The sequence below is a fragment of the Salvelinus namaycush genome, chromosome 17 (assembly GCF_016432855.1).
Source record: "Salvelinus namaycush isolate Seneca chromosome 17, SaNama_1.0, whole genome shotgun sequence".
NCBI classification, from domain to species: Eukaryota; Metazoa; Chordata; class Actinopteri; order Salmoniformes; family Salmonidae; genus Salvelinus; species Salvelinus namaycush.
In genome coordinates, this window is record NC_052323.1 from 29,541,922 (window position 1) to 29,562,172 (window position 20,251).

A 20,251-nucleotide genomic window follows, 5' to 3' on the forward strand; every position below is an offset into this window, starting at 1 on the left:
GAACTGTATAATGTGTGAGATGCTGACTAACGGTAGAGTGAACTGTATAATGTGTGTAGAGATGCTGACTAACGGTAGAGTGAACTGTACAATGTGTGTAGAGATGCTGACTAATGGTAGAGTGAACTGTATAATGTGTGTAGAGATGCTGACTAACGGTAGAGTGAACTGTATAATGTGTGTAGAGATGCTGACTAACGGTAGAGTGAACTGTATAATGTGTAGAGATGCTGACTAACGGTAGAGTGAACTGTATAATGTGTAGAGATGCTGACTAACGGTAGAGTGAACTAACGGTAGAGTGAACTGTATAATGTGTAGAGATGATGACTAACGGTAGAGTGAACTGTATAATGTGTGTAGAGATGCTGACTAACGGTAGAGTGAACTGTACAATGTGTGTAGAGATGCTGACTAACGGTAGAGTGAACTGTATAATGTGTGTAGAGATGCTGACTAACGGTAGAGTGAACTGTATAATGTGTAGAGATGCTGACTAACGGTAGAGTGAACTGTATAATGTGTAGAGATGCTGATTAACGGTAGAGTGAACTAACGGTAGAGTGAACTGTATAATGTGTGTAGAGATGCTGACTAACGGTAGAGTGAACTGTACAATGTGTGTAGAGATGCTGACTAACGGTAGAGTGAACTGTATAATGTGTAGAGATGCTGACTAACGGTAGAGTGAACTGTATAATGTGTAGAGATGCTGACTAACGGTAGAGTGAACTGTATAATGTGTGTAGAGATGCTGACTAACGGTAGAGTGAACTGTATAATGTGTGTAGAGATGCTGACTAACGGTAGAGTGAACTGTATAATGTGTGTAGAGATGCTGACTAACGGTAGAGTGAACTGTATAATGTGTGAGATGCTGACTAACGGTAGAGTGAACTGTATGATGTGTAGAGATGCTGACTAACGGTAGAGTGAACTGTACAATGTGTGTAGAGATGCTGACTAACGGTAGAGTGAACTGTACAATGTGTGTAGATATGCTGACTAACGGTAGAGTGAACTGTACAATGTGTGTAGAGATGCTGACTAACGGTAGAGTGAACTGTATAATGTGTGTAGAGATGCTGACTAACGGTAGAGTGAACTGTACAATGTGTGTAGAGATGCTGACTAACGGTAGAGTGAACTGTATAATGTGTAGAGATGCTGACTAACGGTAGAGTGAACTGTATAATGTGTGTAGAGATGCTGACTAACGGTAGAGTGAACTGTATAATGTGTGAGATGCTGACTAACGGTAGAGTGAACTGTATAATGTGTGTAGAGATGCTGACTAACGGTAGAGTGAACTGTATAATGTGTGTAGAGATGCTGACTAACGGTAGAGTGAACTAACGGTAGAGTGAACTGTTAATGTGTAGAGATGATGACTAACGGTAGAGTGAACTGTATAATGTATGTAGAGATGCTGACTAACGGTAGAGTGAACTGTATAATGTGTAGAGATGCTGACTAACGGTAGAGTGAACTGTATAATGTGTAGAGATGCTGACTAACGGTAGAGTGAACTGTATAATGTGTAGAGATGCTGACTAACGGTAGAGTGAACTGTGTCATGTGTGTAGAGATGCTGACTAACGGTAGAGTGAACTGTATAATGTGTGTAGAGATGCTGACTAACGGTAGAGTGAACTGTACAATGTGTGTAGAGATGCTGACTAACGGTAGAGTGAACTGTATAATGTGTAGAGATGCTGACTAACGGTAGAGTGAACTGTATAATGTGTGTAGAGATGCTGACTAACGGTAGAGTGAACTGTATAATGTGTGTAGAGATGCTGACTAACGGTAGAGTGAACTGTATAATGTGTAGAGATGCTGACTAACGGTAGAGTGAACTGTATAATGTGTAGAGATGCTGACTAACGGTAGAGTGAACTGTATAATGTGTGTAGAGATGCTGACTAACGGTAGAGTGAACTGTATAATGTGTGTAGAGATGCTGACTAACGGTAGAGTGAACTGTACAATGTGTGTAGAGATGCTGACTAACGGTAGAGTGAACTGTATAATGTGTGTAGAGATGCTGACTAACGGTAGAATGAACTGTATAATGTGTAGAGATGCTGACTAACGGTAGAGTGAACTGTATAATGTGTAGAGATGCTGACTAACGGTAGAGTGAACTAACGGTAGAGTGAACTGTATAATGTGTAGAGATGATGACTAACGGTAGAGTGAACTGTATAATGTGTGTAGAGATGCTGACTAACGGTAGAGTGAACTGTATAATGTGTAGAGATGCTGACTAACGGTAGAGTGAACTGTATAATGTGTAGAGATGCTGACTAACGGTAGAGTGAACTGTATAATGTGTAGAGATGCTGACTAACGGTAGAGTGAACTGTATCATGTGTGTAGAGATGCTGATTAACGGTAGAGTGAACTGTACAATGTGTGTAGAGATGCTGACTAACGGTAGAGTGAACTGTATCATGTGTGTAGAGATGCTGACTAACGGTAGAGTGAACTGTACAATGTGTGTAGAGATGCTGACTAACGGTAGAGTGAACTGTATAATGTGTGTAGAGATGCTGACTAACGGTAGAGTGAACTGTATAATGTGTAGAGATGCTGACTAACGGTAGAGTGAACTGTATAATGTGTGTAGAGATGCTGACTAACGGTAGAGTGAACTGTATAATGTGTGTAGAGATGCTGACTAATGGTAGAGTGAACTGTATAATGTGTAGAGATGCTGACTAATGGTAGAGTGAACTGTGGCATGTGTGTAGAGATGCTGACTAACGGTAGAGTGAACTGTATAATGTGTGTAGAGATGCTGACTAACGGTAGAGTGAACTGTACAATGTGTGTAGAGATGCTGACTAACGGTAGAGTGAACTGTATAATGTGTAGAGATGCTGACTAACGGTAGAGTGAACTGTATAATGTGTAGAGATGCTGACTAACGGTAGAGTGAACTGTATAATGTGTGTAGAGATGCTGACTAACGGTAGAGTGAACTGTATAATGTGTGTAGAGATGCTGACTAACGGTAGAGTGAACTGTACAATGTGTGTAGAGATGCTGACTAACGGTAGAGTGAACTGTATAATGTGTGTAGAGATGCTGACTAACGGTAGAGTGAACTGTATAATGTGTAGAGATGCTGACTAACGGTAGAGTGAACTGTATAATGTGTAGAGATGCTGACTAACGGTAGAGTGAACTAACGGTAGAGTGAACTGTATAATGTGTAGAGATGATGACTAACGGTAGAGTGAACTGTATAATGTGTGTAGAGATGCTGACTAATGGTAGAGTGAACTGTATAATGTGTAGAGATGCTGACTAACGGTAGAGTGAACTGTATAATGTGTAGAGATGCTGACTAACGGTAGAGTGAACTGTATAATGTGTAGAGATGCTGACTAACGGTAGAGTGAACTGTATCATGTGTGTAGAGATGCTGATTAACGGTAGAGTGAACTGTACAATGTGTGTAGAGATGCTGACTAATGGTAGAGTGAACTGTATCATGTGTGTAGAGATGCTGACTAACGGTAGAGTGAACTGTACAATGTGTGTAGAGATGCTGACTAACGGTAGAGTGAACTGTATAATGTGTAGAGATGCTGACTAACGGTAGAGTGAACTGTATAATGTGTAGAGATGCTGACTAACGGTAGAGTGAACTGTATAATGTGTGTAGAGATGCTGACTAACGGTAGAGTGAACTGTATAATGTGTGTAGAGATGCTGACTAACGGTAGAGTGAACTGTATAATGTGTGAGATGCTGACTAACGGTAGAGTGAACTGTATGATGTGTAGAGATGCTGACTAACGGTAGAGTGAACTGTACAATGTGTGTAGAGATGCTGACTAACGGTAGAGTGAACTGTACAATGTGTGTAGAGATGCTGACTAACGGTAGAGTGAACTGTACAATGTGTGTAGAGATGATGACTAACGGTAGAGTGAACTGTATAATGTGTGTAGAGATGCTGACTAACGGTAGAGTGAACTGTACAATGTGTGTAGAGATGCTGACTAACGGTAGAGTGAACTGTATAATGTGTAGAGATGCTGACTAACGGTAGAGTGAACTGTATAATGTGTAGAGATGCTGACTAACGGTAGAGTGAACTGTATAATGTGTGAGATGCTGACTAACGGTAGAGTGAACTGTATAATGTGTGTAGAGATGCTGACTAACGGTAGAGTGAACTTTATAATGTGTGTAGAGATGCTGACTAACGGTAGAGTGAACTGTATAATGTGTGTAGAGATGCTGACAAACGGTAGAGTGAACTGTATAATGTGTGTAGAGATGCTGACTAACGGTAGAGTGAACTGTATAATGTGTGTAGAGATGCTGACTAATGGTAGAGTGAACTGTATAATGTGTGTAGAGATGCTGACTAACGGTAGAGTGAACTGTATAATGTGTAGAGATGCTGACTAACGGTAGAGTGAACTGTACAATGTGTGTAGAGATGCTGACTGTACACTGTGTACAAAACATTAGAAACACCTGCTCTTTCAATGACATAGACTGACAAGGTGAATCCAGGTGATCCCTTATTGATGTCCCTTGTTAAATCCACTTCAATCAATGTAGATGAAGAGGAGGAGACAGGTTAAAGAAAGATTTTTAAATCCTTGAGACGATTGGGACATAGATTATATATGTGTGCCATACAGAGGGTGAATGGGCAAGACAAAATATTTAAGTGCCTTTGAATGGGGCATTGTAGTAGGTGCCAAGCGCACCGGTTTGAGTGTGTCAAGAAATGGGTTTTTCAAGCTCAACAGTTTCACGTGTCCATCAAGAATGATCCACCACCCAATGGACATCCAGCCATCTTGAAATAAATATGGGAAGCATTGGGGTCAACGTGGGCCAGCATCCCTGTGGAACGCTTTCAACACCTTGTAGAGACCATGCCCCGACGAATTGAGGCTGTTCTGAGGGCGAAAGGCAGGGGGAGGGGCAACTCAATATTAGGAAGGTGTTCTTAATGTTTTGTACACTCTGTGTATTTCCTCTTGATATTAATGGACGATATAAATGGAGAAAAAACAAGCAGGAATGAAATGTCAGTGAGCATTTTTACCGTCTCCATTACAGTGTATTGTATCACGTGCCATTGGCATCCAAAGACGGTACATTATGAAGATGGGCAGAAACAGCCCCTCCAATAGAAATCCCCGATCATGCGTGAAGACAATGTCATGACGACGTTAGCTAGCTAAGCTCATGCGCAGAAACACTTCATTGGTCATAATGGTTCGTGTCGCTCCGAACTGCGCATGTGCAGGCCGTCCAATCAAAGGCACTCCTTCCGATATGAAGTTGTTTTTGATTTTAAAAAATTTAATGTGTCAGTTTATCACTTTCACAAAGTTGCAGTAATGACCGTTTCAGCTACATGAGACATTGGCTCGAATCTAGGTTTTGCCTTTAGATTTAGAGAAAATTTACAACTAAGGACACAATTTTTTCACTTATCTCATTGGCTTGCCAAACCCCAAACCCCGGTCTTGTATGCCCAGTGTGCTACACAAGCGTTTCTGGAAGTCTTGTGATGTTGGGCCTCTGGGTTTAGAAACTCTGCGGTGGAACAGGTCAGCAATCTTTTCCAAGGGCTCTTTGTGTGAAATTTATTTTATTTGTTTTTCTCCATAATGTCGTTGTTGGTGACCAGATGATACTTCACAGGAAACAGTAATAGATATGTCTTATATGTCTTCTGGTGCCCTCGTCCATCCATGATACAACTCTGTGCAATCTGCTTTTAGTAAATGTCATCTTTCATCCGTCGTCTCGATGCTCCTTGAGCAGGAAGAGAGGATCTCTCAGTTCGTCCCCTCCCTGCAGCTAGCCACGGTGTTCGTCCCGAATGGCACCCTCTTCCCTATATGCTGCACTACTTTTGACCCCTACCTCATAGGCCCTAGTCAAAAGTAGTGCACTACATAGGGAATAGTGTAGCATTTCAGAATCAGGCGATGTCTTTCAGTCCTATCTTCAGCTAGACATATATACTTTAGACTATTGATGGAGATGGACAGTGTTGTTGTTGTTGTTGAGGATGTTCTTTATCTGGGTACGTCTCAAATGGCACTCTATGGGCCCTAGTCAAAAGTAGTGTACTATAAAGGGAATAGGGTGCCATTTGGGACTCATTCTCTATGTTCTGGTTGAGAGAGACTGTATAGTTTACTGGTCTGAACCGATTCAGTACAGTAGGACATTCTCTATGTTCTGGTTGAGAGATACTGTATAGTTTACTGGTCTGAACCGATTCAGTACAGTAGGACATATCTCTATGTTCTGGTTGAGAGATACTGTATAGTTTACTGGTCTGAACCGATTCAGTACAGTAGGACGTATCTCTATGTTCTGGTTGAGAGATACTGTATAGTTTACTGGTCTGAACCGATTCAGTACAGTAGGACATTCTCTATGTTCTGGTTGAGAGATACTGTATAGTTTACTGGTCTGAACCGATTCAGTACAGTAGGACGTATCTCTATGTTCTGGTTGAGAGATACTGTATAGTTTACTGGTCTGAACGGATTCAGTACAGTAGGACATATCTCTATGTTCTGGTTGAGAGATACTGTATAGTTTACTGGTCTGAACCGATTCAGTACAGTAGGACATACAGTATCTCTATGTTCTGGTTGAGAGATACTGTATAGTTTACTGGTCTGAACCGATTCAGTACAGTAGGACATATATCTATGTTCTGGTTGAGAGATACTGTATAGTTTACTGGTCTGAACCGATTCAGTACAGTAGGACATTCTCTATGTTCTGGTGGAGAGATACTGTATAGTTTACTGGTCTGAATGGATTCAGTACAGTAGGACGTATCTCTATGTTCTGGTTGAGAGATACTGTATAGTTTACTGGTCTGAACCGATTCAGTACAGTAGGACATACAGTATCTCTATGTTCTGGTTGAGAGATACTGTATAGTTTACTGGTCTGAACCGATTCAGTACAGTAGGACATATCTCTATGTTCTGGTTGAGAGATACTGTATAGTTTACTGGTCTGAACCGATTCAGTACAGTAGGACATATCTCTATGTTCTGGTTGAGAGATACTGTATAGTTTACTGGTCTGAACGGATTCAGTACAGTAGGACATTCTCTATGTTCTGGTTGAGAGATACTGTATAGTTTACTGGTCTGAACGGATTCAGTACAGTAGGACATTCTCTATGTTCTGGTTGAGAGATACTGTATAGTTTACTGGTCTGAATGGATTCAGTACAGTAGGACATTCTCTATGTTCTGGTTGAGAGATACTGTATAGTTTACTGGTCTGAACCGATTCAGTACAGTAGGACATATCTCTATGTTCTGGTTGAGAGATACTGTATAGTTTACTGGTCTGAACCGATTCAGTACAGTAGGACATATCTCTATGTTCTGGTTGAGAGATACTGTATAGTTTACTGGTCTGAACGGATTCAGTACAGTAGGACATTCTCTATGTTCTGGTTGAGAGATACTGTATAGTTTACTGGTCTGAACCGATTCAGTACAGTAGGACATATCTCTATGTTCTGGTTGAGAGATACTGTATAGTTTACTGGTCTGAACCGATTCAGTACAGTAGGACATATCTCTATGTTCTGGTTGAGAGATACTGTATAGTTTACTGGTCTGAACCGATTCAGTACAGTAGGACGTATCTCTATGTTCTGGTTGAGAGATACTGTATAGTTTACTGGTCTGAACGGATTCAGTACAGTAGGACATACAGTATCTCTATGTTCTGGTTGAGAGATACTGTATAGTTTACTGGTCTGAACCGATTCAGTACAGTAGGACATATCTCTATGTTCTGGTTGAGAGATACTGTATAGTTTACTGGTCTAAATGGATTCAGTACAGTAGGACATATATCTATGTTCTGGTTGAGAGATACTGTATAGTTTACTGGTCTGAACCGATTCAGTACAGTAGGACAGCGTGGATACATACATGGCTGTGCCGGGTAGAGATTATAAGAGTACATGGCCATTAAGGGCAGATCGTTCTTCAAGATGTTCAAACGTTCATAGATGACCAGCAGGGTTAAATAATAATTACAGGGGTTGTAGAGGTTGTTACAGGTCAGCACCTCAGGAGTTAATGTCAGTTGGTTGTCATAGCTGAGTATTCAGAGGTCAAGACAGCAGGTATGGTAGAGAGGTGGTAGAGAGGTGGTAGAGAGGTGGTAGAGAGAGAGAGAGAGAGAGAGAGAGAGAGAGAGAGAGAGAGAGAGAGAGAGAGAGAGAGAGAGAGAGAGAGAGAGAGAGAGAGAGAGAGAGAGAGAGAGAGAGAGAGAGAGAGAGAGAGAGAGAGAGAGAGAGAATCGAAAACAGCAGGTCCGGGACAAGGTGGCACGTCCGGTGAACAGTTCAGGGTTCCAGAGCCGCAGGCAGAACAGTGAAAACTGGAGCAGCAGCACGACAAGGTAACACGTCTGGTAAACAGGTCAGCATTCCATAGCCACAGGCAGAACAGTTGAAACTGGAGCAGCAGCAAGCACGACCAGGTGGACTGGGGACAGCCAGGAGTCATCAGGCCAGGTAGTCCTGAGGCATGGTCCTAGGGCTCAGGTCCTCCGGGAGGGGAGAGAGATGGGAGAATTAGAGGGAGCATATCTAAATTCACATAGGACACTAGATAAGACAGGAGAATTTCACCAGATATAACAGACTGACCCTAGCCCCCCGGCACATAGACTATTGCAGCATAGATACTGGAGGCTGAGACGGGGGGAGGGGGAAACTGTGGCCCTGTCTGACGATACCCCCGACCAGGGCCAACCAGACAGGATATAACCCCAACCACTTTACCAAAGCACAGCCCCCACACCACTAGAGGGATATCAACAGACTACCAACTTACTACCCTGAGACAAGGATGAGTATAGCCCATGAAAGATCTCCTCCACCAATCAGCAGTGGTGTAAAGTACTGAAGTAAAAAATACTTGAAAGTACTACTCAAGTAGTTTTTTTGCTGTATCAGTACTTTACTTTACTTTATTTAGATTTGTTTACTACTTCTCCTTTTGCTTCACTACATTCCTAAAGAAAATTATATACTTTATACTCCATACATTTTCCCTGATACCCAAAAGTATTTGTTAAATTTTTAATGGTTAGCAGGACAGAAACATTGTCTACGTCACGGCCGTCGTCGGAAGGAGACCAAGGTGCAGCGTGGTGAGCGTACATTTTCTTTTATTATTGTAAATGTCACCAACAAAATAAGAAGACAAAGAAACGACCTTGAAGCTTAACAGGGCTTTAGTGCCACTAACAAAGATAACTACCCACAAACACCAAAGGAAAAAGGCTGCCTAAGTATGATTCCCAATCAGAGACAACGATAGACATCTGTCCCTGATTGAGAACCATACCCGGCCAAAACATAGAAATACAAAACATAGAAATAAAGAAACTAGAAAACCGGACAGGAAGATCACATCAGTGACTCAACCCAGTCAATTGATGCACCCCTCTTAGGGACGGCATGGAAGAGCACTAGTAAGCCAGTGACTCAGCCCCCGTAATAGGGTCACTCCAGTTCCTTGCCTTTCAACTTCGAACACCTGGGCCAGATTACACTCAATCATAGGACCTACTGAAGAGATCTGCGTCTCTCACATGGATAGGATATAGGAGAAAGCCCTGCCCCCAGCTTTTTGCTTAGACATTCTAGGGACAATAAGGAGGCCTGTGTCTTGTGACCGTAGCGTAGTACGTGTAGGTATGTACGGCAGGACCAAATCGGAGAGATAGGTAGGAGCAAGTCCATGCTTTGTAGGTTAACAGTAAAACCTTGAAGTCAGCCCTAGCCTTAACAGAGGCTAGCACTGGAGTAATATGATCAAATTGTTTGGTTCTCGTCAAGATTCTAGCAGCCGTGTTTAGCACCAACTGAAGTTAATTTAGTGCTTTATGCAGGTAGCCATAGAATAGAGCATTGCAGTAGTCTAATCTAGAAGTGACAAAAGCATGGATTAGCTTTTCTGCATCATTTTTGGACAAAACGTTTCTGTTACGAATGTTACCAAGATGGAAAAAAGCTGCCCTTGAAATATTCTTGATATGATTGTCAAAAGAGCGATCAGGGTCCAGAGTAACGCTGAGGTGCTTCACAGTTTTATTTGAGACGACTGTACAATCATCAAGATTAATTGTCAGATCAAACAGCAGATCTCTTTGTTTCTTGGGACCTAGAACTAGCATCTCTGTTTTGTCCAAGTTCAAATGTAAAAAATGTGCCGCCATCCACTTCCTTATGTCTGAAACACAGGACTTTGGGGCTTCACCATGTTTCATCGAAATGTACAGCTGTGTGTAGTCCACATAGCAGTGAAAGTTCACATTGTGTTTCCGAATGACATCACAAAGAGGTAGAATATATAGTGAAAATAATAGTGGTCCTAAAACGGAACCTTGAGGAACACCGAAACATGCCATTGATTTGTCAGAGGACAAACCATTCACCGAGACAAACTTTTGATATGTTTCTGACAGAAAATATCTAAACCAAGCAATATCTTGTCCGTGTAGACCAATTAGGGTTTCCAATCTCTCCAAAAGAATGTGGTGATCGAGGGTGTCAAAAGTGTCACTAAAGTCTAGGAGCACCCTGACAGATGCATAGCCTTGGTCTGATGCCATTAAAAGGTAATTTCCCATCTTCACAATTGCAGTCTCAGTACTATGATGGGGTTTTAAAACCAGACTGGAGCGTTTCGTATACAACTTTTGTCTTCAACAGTTTTTTTGAAACAAATTGAGAGGAATGGGAGATTCGATATAGGACAATAGTTTAGGAAATTTTCTGGGTCAAAGTTTGGCTTTTTCAAGAGAGGCTTTATTACTGCCACTTTTAGTGAGTTTGGTACACATTCGGTGGATAGGGAGCAGTTTATTATGTTCAACATAGGAGGTCCAATCACAGGAAGTAGCTCCTTCAGTTGTTTAGTTGGAATTGGGCCCAGTAGGCATCTGGAAGGTTTAGAGGTCATGGCTATTTTCATGAATGTGTCGAGAGATGCAGGATTAAAAAACTTGAGTGTCTCCATTGATCCTAGGTCCTAGCAGTTCTGTGCAGACTAGGCACAACTAAGTTTTGGAGAAATACGCAGATTCAAAGAGGAGTCCGTTATTCAAAGAGGAGTCCGTCTAATGATCATGATCTTTTCGTTGAAGAAGTTCATGAATTCATCACTGCTGAAGTAAAGACCATCCTCACTTGGGGAGTGCTGCTTTTTAGTTAGCTTTGCAACAGTATAAATGTTTTGGGGTGGGATTGTTTTTATTCTCCTCAATTATGTTGGAAAAGTAGGCTGATCAGGCAGCAGTGAGGGCTCCTTGATATTACATGGTACTGTCTTTCTAAACTAGCCAGAAGACGGAAATGGTGGAGCGCCAATTTTGCTTCAGGACTCGGGTATTTTCTGTATACCAGGGAGCATTTTTCTTGTGACAAATGTTTTTGGTTTTTAGAGGTGCGACTGATTCTAGGGTATTACGCAAGTTTAAATTTAGATCCTCGGTTAGGTGGTTAACTGATTTTTGTACTCCGATGTCCTTGGGTAGGTGGAGGGAGTCTGGAAGGGCATCTAGGAATCTTTGGGTTGTCGGAGAATTTATAGTGCGGCTTTTAATAATCCTTGGTTGGGGTCTGAGCAGATTATTTTTTGCGATTGCAAACATAATTAGATAGTGGTCCGATAGTTCAGGATTATTAGGAAAAACATTTAGATCCACAATATTTATTCCACGGGACAAAACTATATCCAGGTTATGACTGTGGCAATGCGTAGGGCTGGAGACATTTTGGACAAAACCCAATGAGTCGACGATGGCGCCGAAAGCCTTTTGGAGTGGGTCTGTTGGACTTTTCCATGTGAATATTGAAGTCACCAAAAAGTAGAATAGTATCTGCCATGACTACGAGGTCCGATAGGAATTCAGGGAATTCAGTGAGGAACGCTGTATACGGCCCAGGAGGCCTGTAAACAGTAGCTATAAAAAATGATTGAGTAGGCTGCATAGATTTCATGACTAGAAGCTCAAAAGACGAAAACACAGTCTTTTTTTTCTTCGTCAATTGAAATTTGCTATCGTAAATGTTAGCAACACCTCTGCCTTTGCGGGATGCAGTGGGGCTAAGGTCACTAGTGTAACCAGGAGGAGAGGCCTCATTTAACACAGTAAATTCATCAGGCTTGAGCCATGTTTCAGTTAGGCCAATCACATTAAGGTTATGATCAGTGATTAGTTCATTGATTATGACTACCTTGGCAGTGAGGGATCTAACATTAAGTAGGTCTATTTTGAGATGTGAGATATTATCACAATCTCTTTCAATAATGACAGGAATGGAGGAGGTCTTGATTCCAGTGAGATTGCTAAATCGAACACAGCCATGTTTAGTTTTGCCCGACCTAAATCGAGGCACAGACATGGTCTCAATGGGGATAGCTGAGCTGACTACACTGACTGTGCTAGTGGCAGACTCCACTAAACTGGCAGGCTGGCTAACAGCCTGCTGCCTGGCCTGCACCCTATCTCATTGTGGAGCTAGAGGAGTTAGAGCCCTGTCTATGTTCATAGATAAGATGAGAGCACCCGTCCAGCTAGGATGGAGTCCGTCACTCCTGAGCAGGCCAATCTTGATCCTGTTTGTGGGTGAGTCCCAGAAAGAGGGCCAATTATCTACACATTCTATCTTTTGGGAGGGGCAGAAAACAGTTTTCAACCAGTGATTGAGTTGTGAGACTCTGCTGTAGAGGTCATCACTCCCCCTAACTGGAAGGGGGCCAGAGACAATTAATCCATGCCAACACATCTTTCTAGCTAAGTTACACGCTGAAGTTATGTTGCGCTTGGTGACCTCTGACTGTTTCATCCTAACATTGTTGGTGCCGACGTGAATAACAATATCCCTGTTCCATCTACACTCACCAACTTGGGCAACTTTGAATGGGGGTGGGGACCACAAAAAAACAGAACTCATCATGAGGGGCCGCAGTGGCTTGTGGGTCTGCGTACCATCATCCATACCCCCCTGGTAAACATGAGAGAGCAGAGACGCCATCCTTTCTTAACACTATTTATGTCATTATTTATGTTATGAAAGGGAGCAATATTGACACAGGGAACAATTTAGTAAAAATACAGTTACCCGAAATTACATTTACTTACACTTACAAAGGCTGCATTGATTCCGTGTCTTAAATGTTTTCTTGAAGCCAATTACATTTCATGTTTGGAAAATGGAAATTCTATCTACATTGAAAGAGCCCAATGCACAATTTTATTTTATTTAAATTGAATATTTGGTGTTTGCAGAATTTAATTACTATCAGCTCCTTCTATGGTTAATAGAACCACATATAAACAGATGCCCTATTCATATGGTAACAGCCCCAGTATTACATAGAACGCAGAATTATAGGATCTCTATGGTAAAAATATGCTTAATTAATTTAGAATGCAGTGCCTATTACTTTACTTGAAATAATTTATTAAATCAAATATTTTATTAACATGCTATACATTTTCTACGTTCTTAGTAGCCCCAAATGAGACATGTTTCTGTAATATCCGTAATATCCCAGGCTGATTATTTCCAAAGAAAAATGTAATGGAACCATGTAACCTCCTTCCAGTTAGAGGCTGAGGGCATAATTTATCACCATAGACCCATATGAATAAATGATGGGAAAAGTGGCAGCAGAAGGGATGGGGATGTGAGAGCAGAGCTGGACTCCATACTAGCTCTAATTAGGGGTTCACAGCAAAGCTATTGTTCTTCTTAGGCCTAGATTCAATCAGATCACCCGCATAGCTGATGTTTTGCCGGTGTCGGAGGTGTAACTGCGTTGGAGCTGTCAAATCGGTGAGCAGCTGCTCTTGTGACAAGAACCAAAAAATGTTATCATATTACTCCAGTGCTATCCTCTCTAAACTGGCTTCCTGTTAAGGCTAGGGCTGATTTCAAGGTTTTACTGATAGCCTACAAAGCATTACATGGACTTGCTCCTACTTATCTCTCCGATTTGGTCCTGCCGTACATACCTACACGTACGCAATGTTCACAAGACTCAGGCCTCCTTATTGTCTCTAGAATTTCTAAGCAAACAGCTGGAGGCAGGGCCTTCTCCTATAGAGCTCAATTTTTATGGAATGGTCTGCCTATCCATGTGAGAGATGCAGACTCGGTCTCAACCTTTAAGTCTTTACTGAAGACTCATCTCTTCAGTGGGTCATATGATTGAGTGTAGTCTGGCCTAGGGGTTTGAAGGTGAACGGAAAGGCTCTGGAGCAACGAACCGCCCTTGCTGTCTCTGCCTGGCCGGTTCCCCTCTCTCCACTGGGATTCTCTGCCTCTAACCCTATTACAGGGGCTGAGTCACTGGCTTACTGGTGCTCTCTCATGCCGTCCCTAGGAGGGGTGCGTCACTTGAGTGGGTTGAGTCTCTGACGTGATCTTCCTGTCCGGGTTTGCACCCCCCTCGGGTTCGTGCCACGGGGAGGTCTTCGGGGGTTATACTCGGCCTTGTCTCAGGGTAGTCAGTTGGTGGTTGAAGATATCCCTCTAGTGGTGTGGGGGCTGTGCTTTGGCAAAGTGGGTGGGGTTATATCCTGCCTGGTTGGCCCTGTCCAGGGATATAGTCGGACGGGGTCACAATGTCTCCCGACCCAACCTGTCTCAGCCTCCAGTAATTATGCAGCAATAATTTATGTGTCAGGTGGCTAGGGTCAGTCTGTTTTATCTGGAGTACTTCTCCTGTCTTATCCGGTGTCCTGTGTGAATTTAAGTATTCTCCCTCTCTTTCTCGCTCTCTTTCTCTCTTCTCTCGGAGGTCCTGAGCCCTAGGACCATGCCTCAGGACTACCTGGCCTGATGACTCCTTGCTGTCCCCAGTCCACCTGGTTGTGCTGCTGCACCAGTTTCAACTGTTCTGCCTGCGGCTATGGAACCCTGACCTGTTCACCGGACGTGCTACCTTGTCCCAGACCTGCTGTTTTCGACTCTCTCTCTACCGCACTTGCTGTCTCTAACTCTGAACTCTAACTCTTTAATCCTGAGGTGCTGACCTGTTGCACCCTCTACAACCACTGTGATTATTATTATTTGACCCTGTTGATCATCTATGAACGTTTGAACATCTTGGCCATGTACTGTTATAATCTCCACCCGGCACAGCCAGAAGAGGACTGGCCACCCCACTCCTCTCTAGGTTTCTTCCTAGGTTCCTGCCTTTCTAGGGAGTTTTTCCTATCCACCGTGCTTCTACATCTGCATTGCTTGTTGTTTGGGGTTTTAGGCTGTGTTTCTGTACAGCACTTTGAGACATCGGCTGATGTAAAAAGGGCTTCATAAATACATTTGATTGAATTTGATTGATTGTGAACATTGTCGCGAAGCCACACCCATCCCACTAGCACACAGAAACTAGAGGCCATGAGTAAATTAGTCCCTATAAATGACACCGATTGGCTTATAGGGGGCGCTGTTATAGGTAGTCTCACAGCCTATAGACCTTAATATCCGCCGCCCCGTTTCACCTAGAGCAGTGGTATTTGTACTTTTTCAGTAAGGGACTCCATTCTCATTCCCCCAGAATTTCACACAAACCCATCTAATGACACAACCTTTAACCTTTTCATCAACAAATAACCTTCAATTAATTTTCCTATTTTTTATCAGTAACAGTAACATTTTATTTGTCTAATTATCTCAAAAACGTTTATATATTGTCCATTACAATAATCTGTACTCTTACTTTTTTGTTCCTAAACAAAATATATACACTACATGCCCAGAAGTATGTGGATACCATGGGCATTAATATGGTGTTGGGCCCCCCTTAACAGCCTCCACTCTTCTGGGAAGGCTTTTCACTAGACGCTGGAACATTGCTGCGGGAACTTGCTTCCATTTAGCCACTAGAGCATTAGTGAGGTCGGGCACTGATGTTGGGGCGATTAGGCCTGGCTCACAGTCTGTGTTCCAATTCATCCCAAAGGTGTTCGATGAGGTTTATGCACGGGGGCAGGAAATGGCCTTCCCCAAACTGTTGCCACAAAGTTGGAAGCACAGAATCATCTAGAATGTCATTATATGCTGTAGCATTAGGATTTCCCTTCACTGGAACTAAGGGGCCCTGAACCATGAAAAACAACCCCAGACCATTATTCCTCCACCAAACTTTACAATATGCATTCCGGCAGGTAGCGTTCTCCTGGCATCCCCCAAAACCAGATTCGTCCGTCAGACTGCCAGAAGGTGAAGCGTGATTCATCACTCCAGAGAACGCTTTTCCACTGCTCTAAAGTCCAATGGCAGCGAGCTTTACACAACTCGAGCCGACGCTTGGTATAGCGCATGGTGATCTTAGGCTTGTGTGCAGCTGCTCGGCCATGGAAACCCATTTCATGAAGCTCCCGACGAACAGTTCTTGTGCTGACGTTGCTTCCAGAGGCAGTTTGGAACACGGTAGTGAGTGTTCCAACCGAGGACAGACGATTTTTACGCGCTGCGCGCTTCAGCACTCGGCGGTCCCGTTCTGTGAGCTTGTGTGGCCTACTACTTCGCAGCTGAGCCGTTGTTGCTCCTAGACGTTTCCACTTCACAATAACAGCACTTACAGTTGACCAGGGCAGCTCTAGCAGAGCAGAAATTTGACAAACTGACTTGTTGGAAAGGTAGCATCCTATGACGGTGCCACGTTGAAAATCACTGAGCTCTTCAGCAAGGCCATAATAATGCCAATGTTTGTCTATGGAGATTGCATGGCTGTTTGCTCGATTTTATACACCTGTCAACAATGAGTGTTGCTGAAATAGCCAAATCCACTAATTTGAAGGGGTGTCCACATACTTTTGTATGTATAGTGTATATACTGTATATATATATTTGACGACCCCACTGCAGTTTTTCTGCGACCCTCAACTTTGAATACCACCAATAGACGTGAAACTTTGTATGTAGGTGTCTTTCCTCATGCTGAACAGATTTGCCTCAAGAACCCATACGGTCCATTAGGATAGATTTTCCTCCATCTTGGATATTTAAAAAAAAATACGTATTTTTATGAACCATCAGTTCAAATGATACCAAAGCTAAGGGATTGGTTTAAGAGACGACTGAGTTATTGATAAATCAACAAATAACATTTTACGTGTCCATTTTAAATCCTTTGTAAATCCACTTCACAAGGGCCTATCAACGTGAAACATTTTAGAGTCATCAAGTTTGGCGTTGATATATACAGTATATATATTTTTTTTAAATAAGGAAACTATTAATATGGTCTGGATTGACTTCCTGGGGTTGTACAGTCAACAACCGTCTACACTTGCATAGAGTTCTACTCTATATCAACAAGCAAGCAGAACATGAAAAGCCCTCTATTCTAATGTAGTTGGCTGTTGGCACTACACTTTATTCTAACGTTTTTCTGTTGACTGCTCCTCAAAGAGATACCTTGTCCAGATGAATAGTAGCAGGGGCTAATGCAGTGAAAGCACTCAGCTCAGTGCTGATGCCCTGTAGAATATGGTTACGTCCCAAATGGCATCCTATTCCCGACATAGTGCACTACTTTTGACCAGAGCCATAAGAGTAGTGCACTGTATAGGGAATGAGGTTCCATTTGGGATGCAAGCCTACATCTCTACATCTGTTGACTGGAGCTAATCAAGACAACTGTGTGTTTATGGACATGAGGCTCTTCTCTTAACCCCCTGGGTCTCAAGCACCCTTAACTCCCTGGGTCTCAAGCACCCTTAACCCCCTGGGTCTCAAGCACTCTTAACCCCCTGGGTCTCAAACACCCTTAACCCCCTGGGTCTCAAGCACCCTTAACCCCCTGGGTCTCAAGCACCCTTAACCCCCTGGGTTTCAAGCACCCTTAACCCCCTGGGTCTCAAGCACCCTTAACCCCCTGGGTTTCAAGCACCCTTAACCCCCTGGGTCTCAAACACCCTTAACCCCCTGGGTCTCAAGCACCCTTAACCCCCTGGGTTTCAAGCACCCTTAACCCCCTGGGTCTCAAGCACCCTTAACCCCCTGGGTCTCAAACATTATTCTGTAGTATTTTAACACAGGAGAGTACCTTAGTATTGATCCTGGCTTTTCTGGGGAACGGGATTGTCTTTCAAAGGGGGACCAGAGGGACATCTAGGAGGTGAAATATCCAGCAGCACCGATGGTTTACTGTAGCAGGAAATATACTCTGTTCTATTAGAGCTCAGTGATGAGATACTGACATATATGTATCCTCCACAACATAGAGATTGATACATCTTTATGCTCTGCAACCACACACACACACACACACACACACACACACACACACACACACACACACACACACACACACACACACACACACACACACACACACACACACACACACACACACACACACACACACACACACACACACACACACACACATACACCCTACTACCTCAACCATACTGTACCTAGCCACTGTCCATATCCTTTGTTAACATCTTCCAGTAAACTGTTTTGTCTTTCATTGTTCCTTTCTCTCCTCTCTCTCCTCTCCTCTCCTCTCTCTCCTTTCCTCTCCTCTCTCCTCTCCTCTCTCTCCTCGCTCTCCTTTCTCTCACTCTCCTCTCTCTCCTTTCCCTCTCTCCTGTCTCTCTTCTCTCTCCTCTCTCTCCTCGCTTTCCTTTCTCTCTCTCTCCTCTCTCCTCTCCCTCTCCTCTCTCTCCTTTCCTCTCCTCTCTTTCCTCTCCTCTCTTTCCTCTCTCTCCTTTCTCTCTCCTCTCTCTCCTCTCTTCTCTCTCCTCTCTCTCTTCTCTCTCTCATCTCTCCTCTCTCATCTCTCATCTCTCTCTCTCTCCTTTCTCTCTCCTCTCTCTCCTTCTCTCCTCTCTCTCCTTTCTCTCTCCTCTATCTCCTTTCTCTCTCCTCTCTCTCCTCTCTCTTTTCTCTCTCCTCTCTCTTTTCTCTCTCCTCTCTCTCCTCTCTCTCCTCTCTCTCTTTTCTCTCTCCTATCTCTCCTCTCTCTCCTCTCATCTCTCCTCTCTCTCCTTTCTCTCCTCTCTCTCCTCTCTCTCTCCTCTCTCTCCTTTCTCTCTCCTTTCTTTCTCCTATCTCTCCTCTATCTCTCCTCCCTCCTCTCTCTCCCTTCTCTCTCATCTCTCTCTCCTATCTCTCCTCTCTCTCTCCTATCTCTCCTCCCTCCTCTCTCTCCCTTCTCTCTCCTATCTTTCCTCTCTCTCTCCTATCTCTCCTCTCTCTCCTATCTCCTTTCTCCCTCCTCTCCCTCTTCTCTCTCCTCAGCTTGGATCAAGAGGTAAACACTCACACAGACTGAGGAAGGCAACAGAGATCTGGTAAAGAAGGGGCGGCTACATGCAGAGTTGTGTTTGTCTGTAGAAGACCAGAGTATCAGAAGGAACCATGAATTTTGTGATGAAGCAAGCCTTAGGTGGTAAGTACTGTATACGCTGCTATATGAACGTGTCAATATTATGGACTGGACATCTGTTCGCCATGCGATCTGATGTTTGTACTCAGGGGAGCACGTACCTCTTGACATCTTGATCTTTGCATCAAAGTACAAATGTATTGCTATAGAAAATACAAACTAAATTTGGATTTGGAAGAACTGCTAAACTATAAACAAGTCAAACAAGCTGCCTGGTAAATTTATTGTAGACAATATACTGTAATGTAAAGCTATGATCACTATCGAGGAATTAAACGGTCACAATTTATGACCGGTTTCTGGTTTTAGGTCTCAGAGGGAAGCTATAGTCATTTTAACCTATAGACTCAGATAGACCTCCATCATTTATATCTATAGTCATTTTAACCTATAGACTCAGATAGACCTCCATCATTTATATCTATAGTCATTTTAACCTATAGACTCAGATAGACCTCCATCATTTATATCTATAGTCATTTTAACCTATAGACTCAGATAGACCTCCATCATTTATATCTATAGTCAACTCAACCTATAGACTCAGATAGACCTCCATCATTTATATCTATAGTCATTTTAACCTATAGACTCAGATAGACCTCTATCATTTATATCTATAGTCATTTTAACCTATAGACTCAGATACACCTCCATCATTTATATCTATAGTCATTTTAACCTATAGACTCAGATAGACCTCCATCATTTATATCTATAGTCATTTTAACCTATAGACTCAGATAGACCTCCATCATTTATATCTATAGTCATTT

At 42.8% G+C, this 20,251-nt stretch overlaps 1 protein-coding gene across 1 annotated transcript in view; it reads left to right on the forward strand.

Annotated features, from left to right (window-relative positions):
- The window catches only part of LOC120062170 (arf-GAP with Rho-GAP domain, ANK repeat and PH domain-containing protein 3-like), an 88,678-nt gene extending 69,334 nt beyond the window's left edge, over positions 1-19,344 (forward strand). The window contains exon 20 of the mRNA XM_039011976.1: positions 19,328-19,344. Within this exon, the coding sequence (XP_038867904.1) occupies positions 19,328-19,344 (17 nt within the window). The remainder of the gene's footprint in view (positions 1-19,327) is intronic.
- Positions 19,345-20,251: the final 907 nt, after the last annotated feature.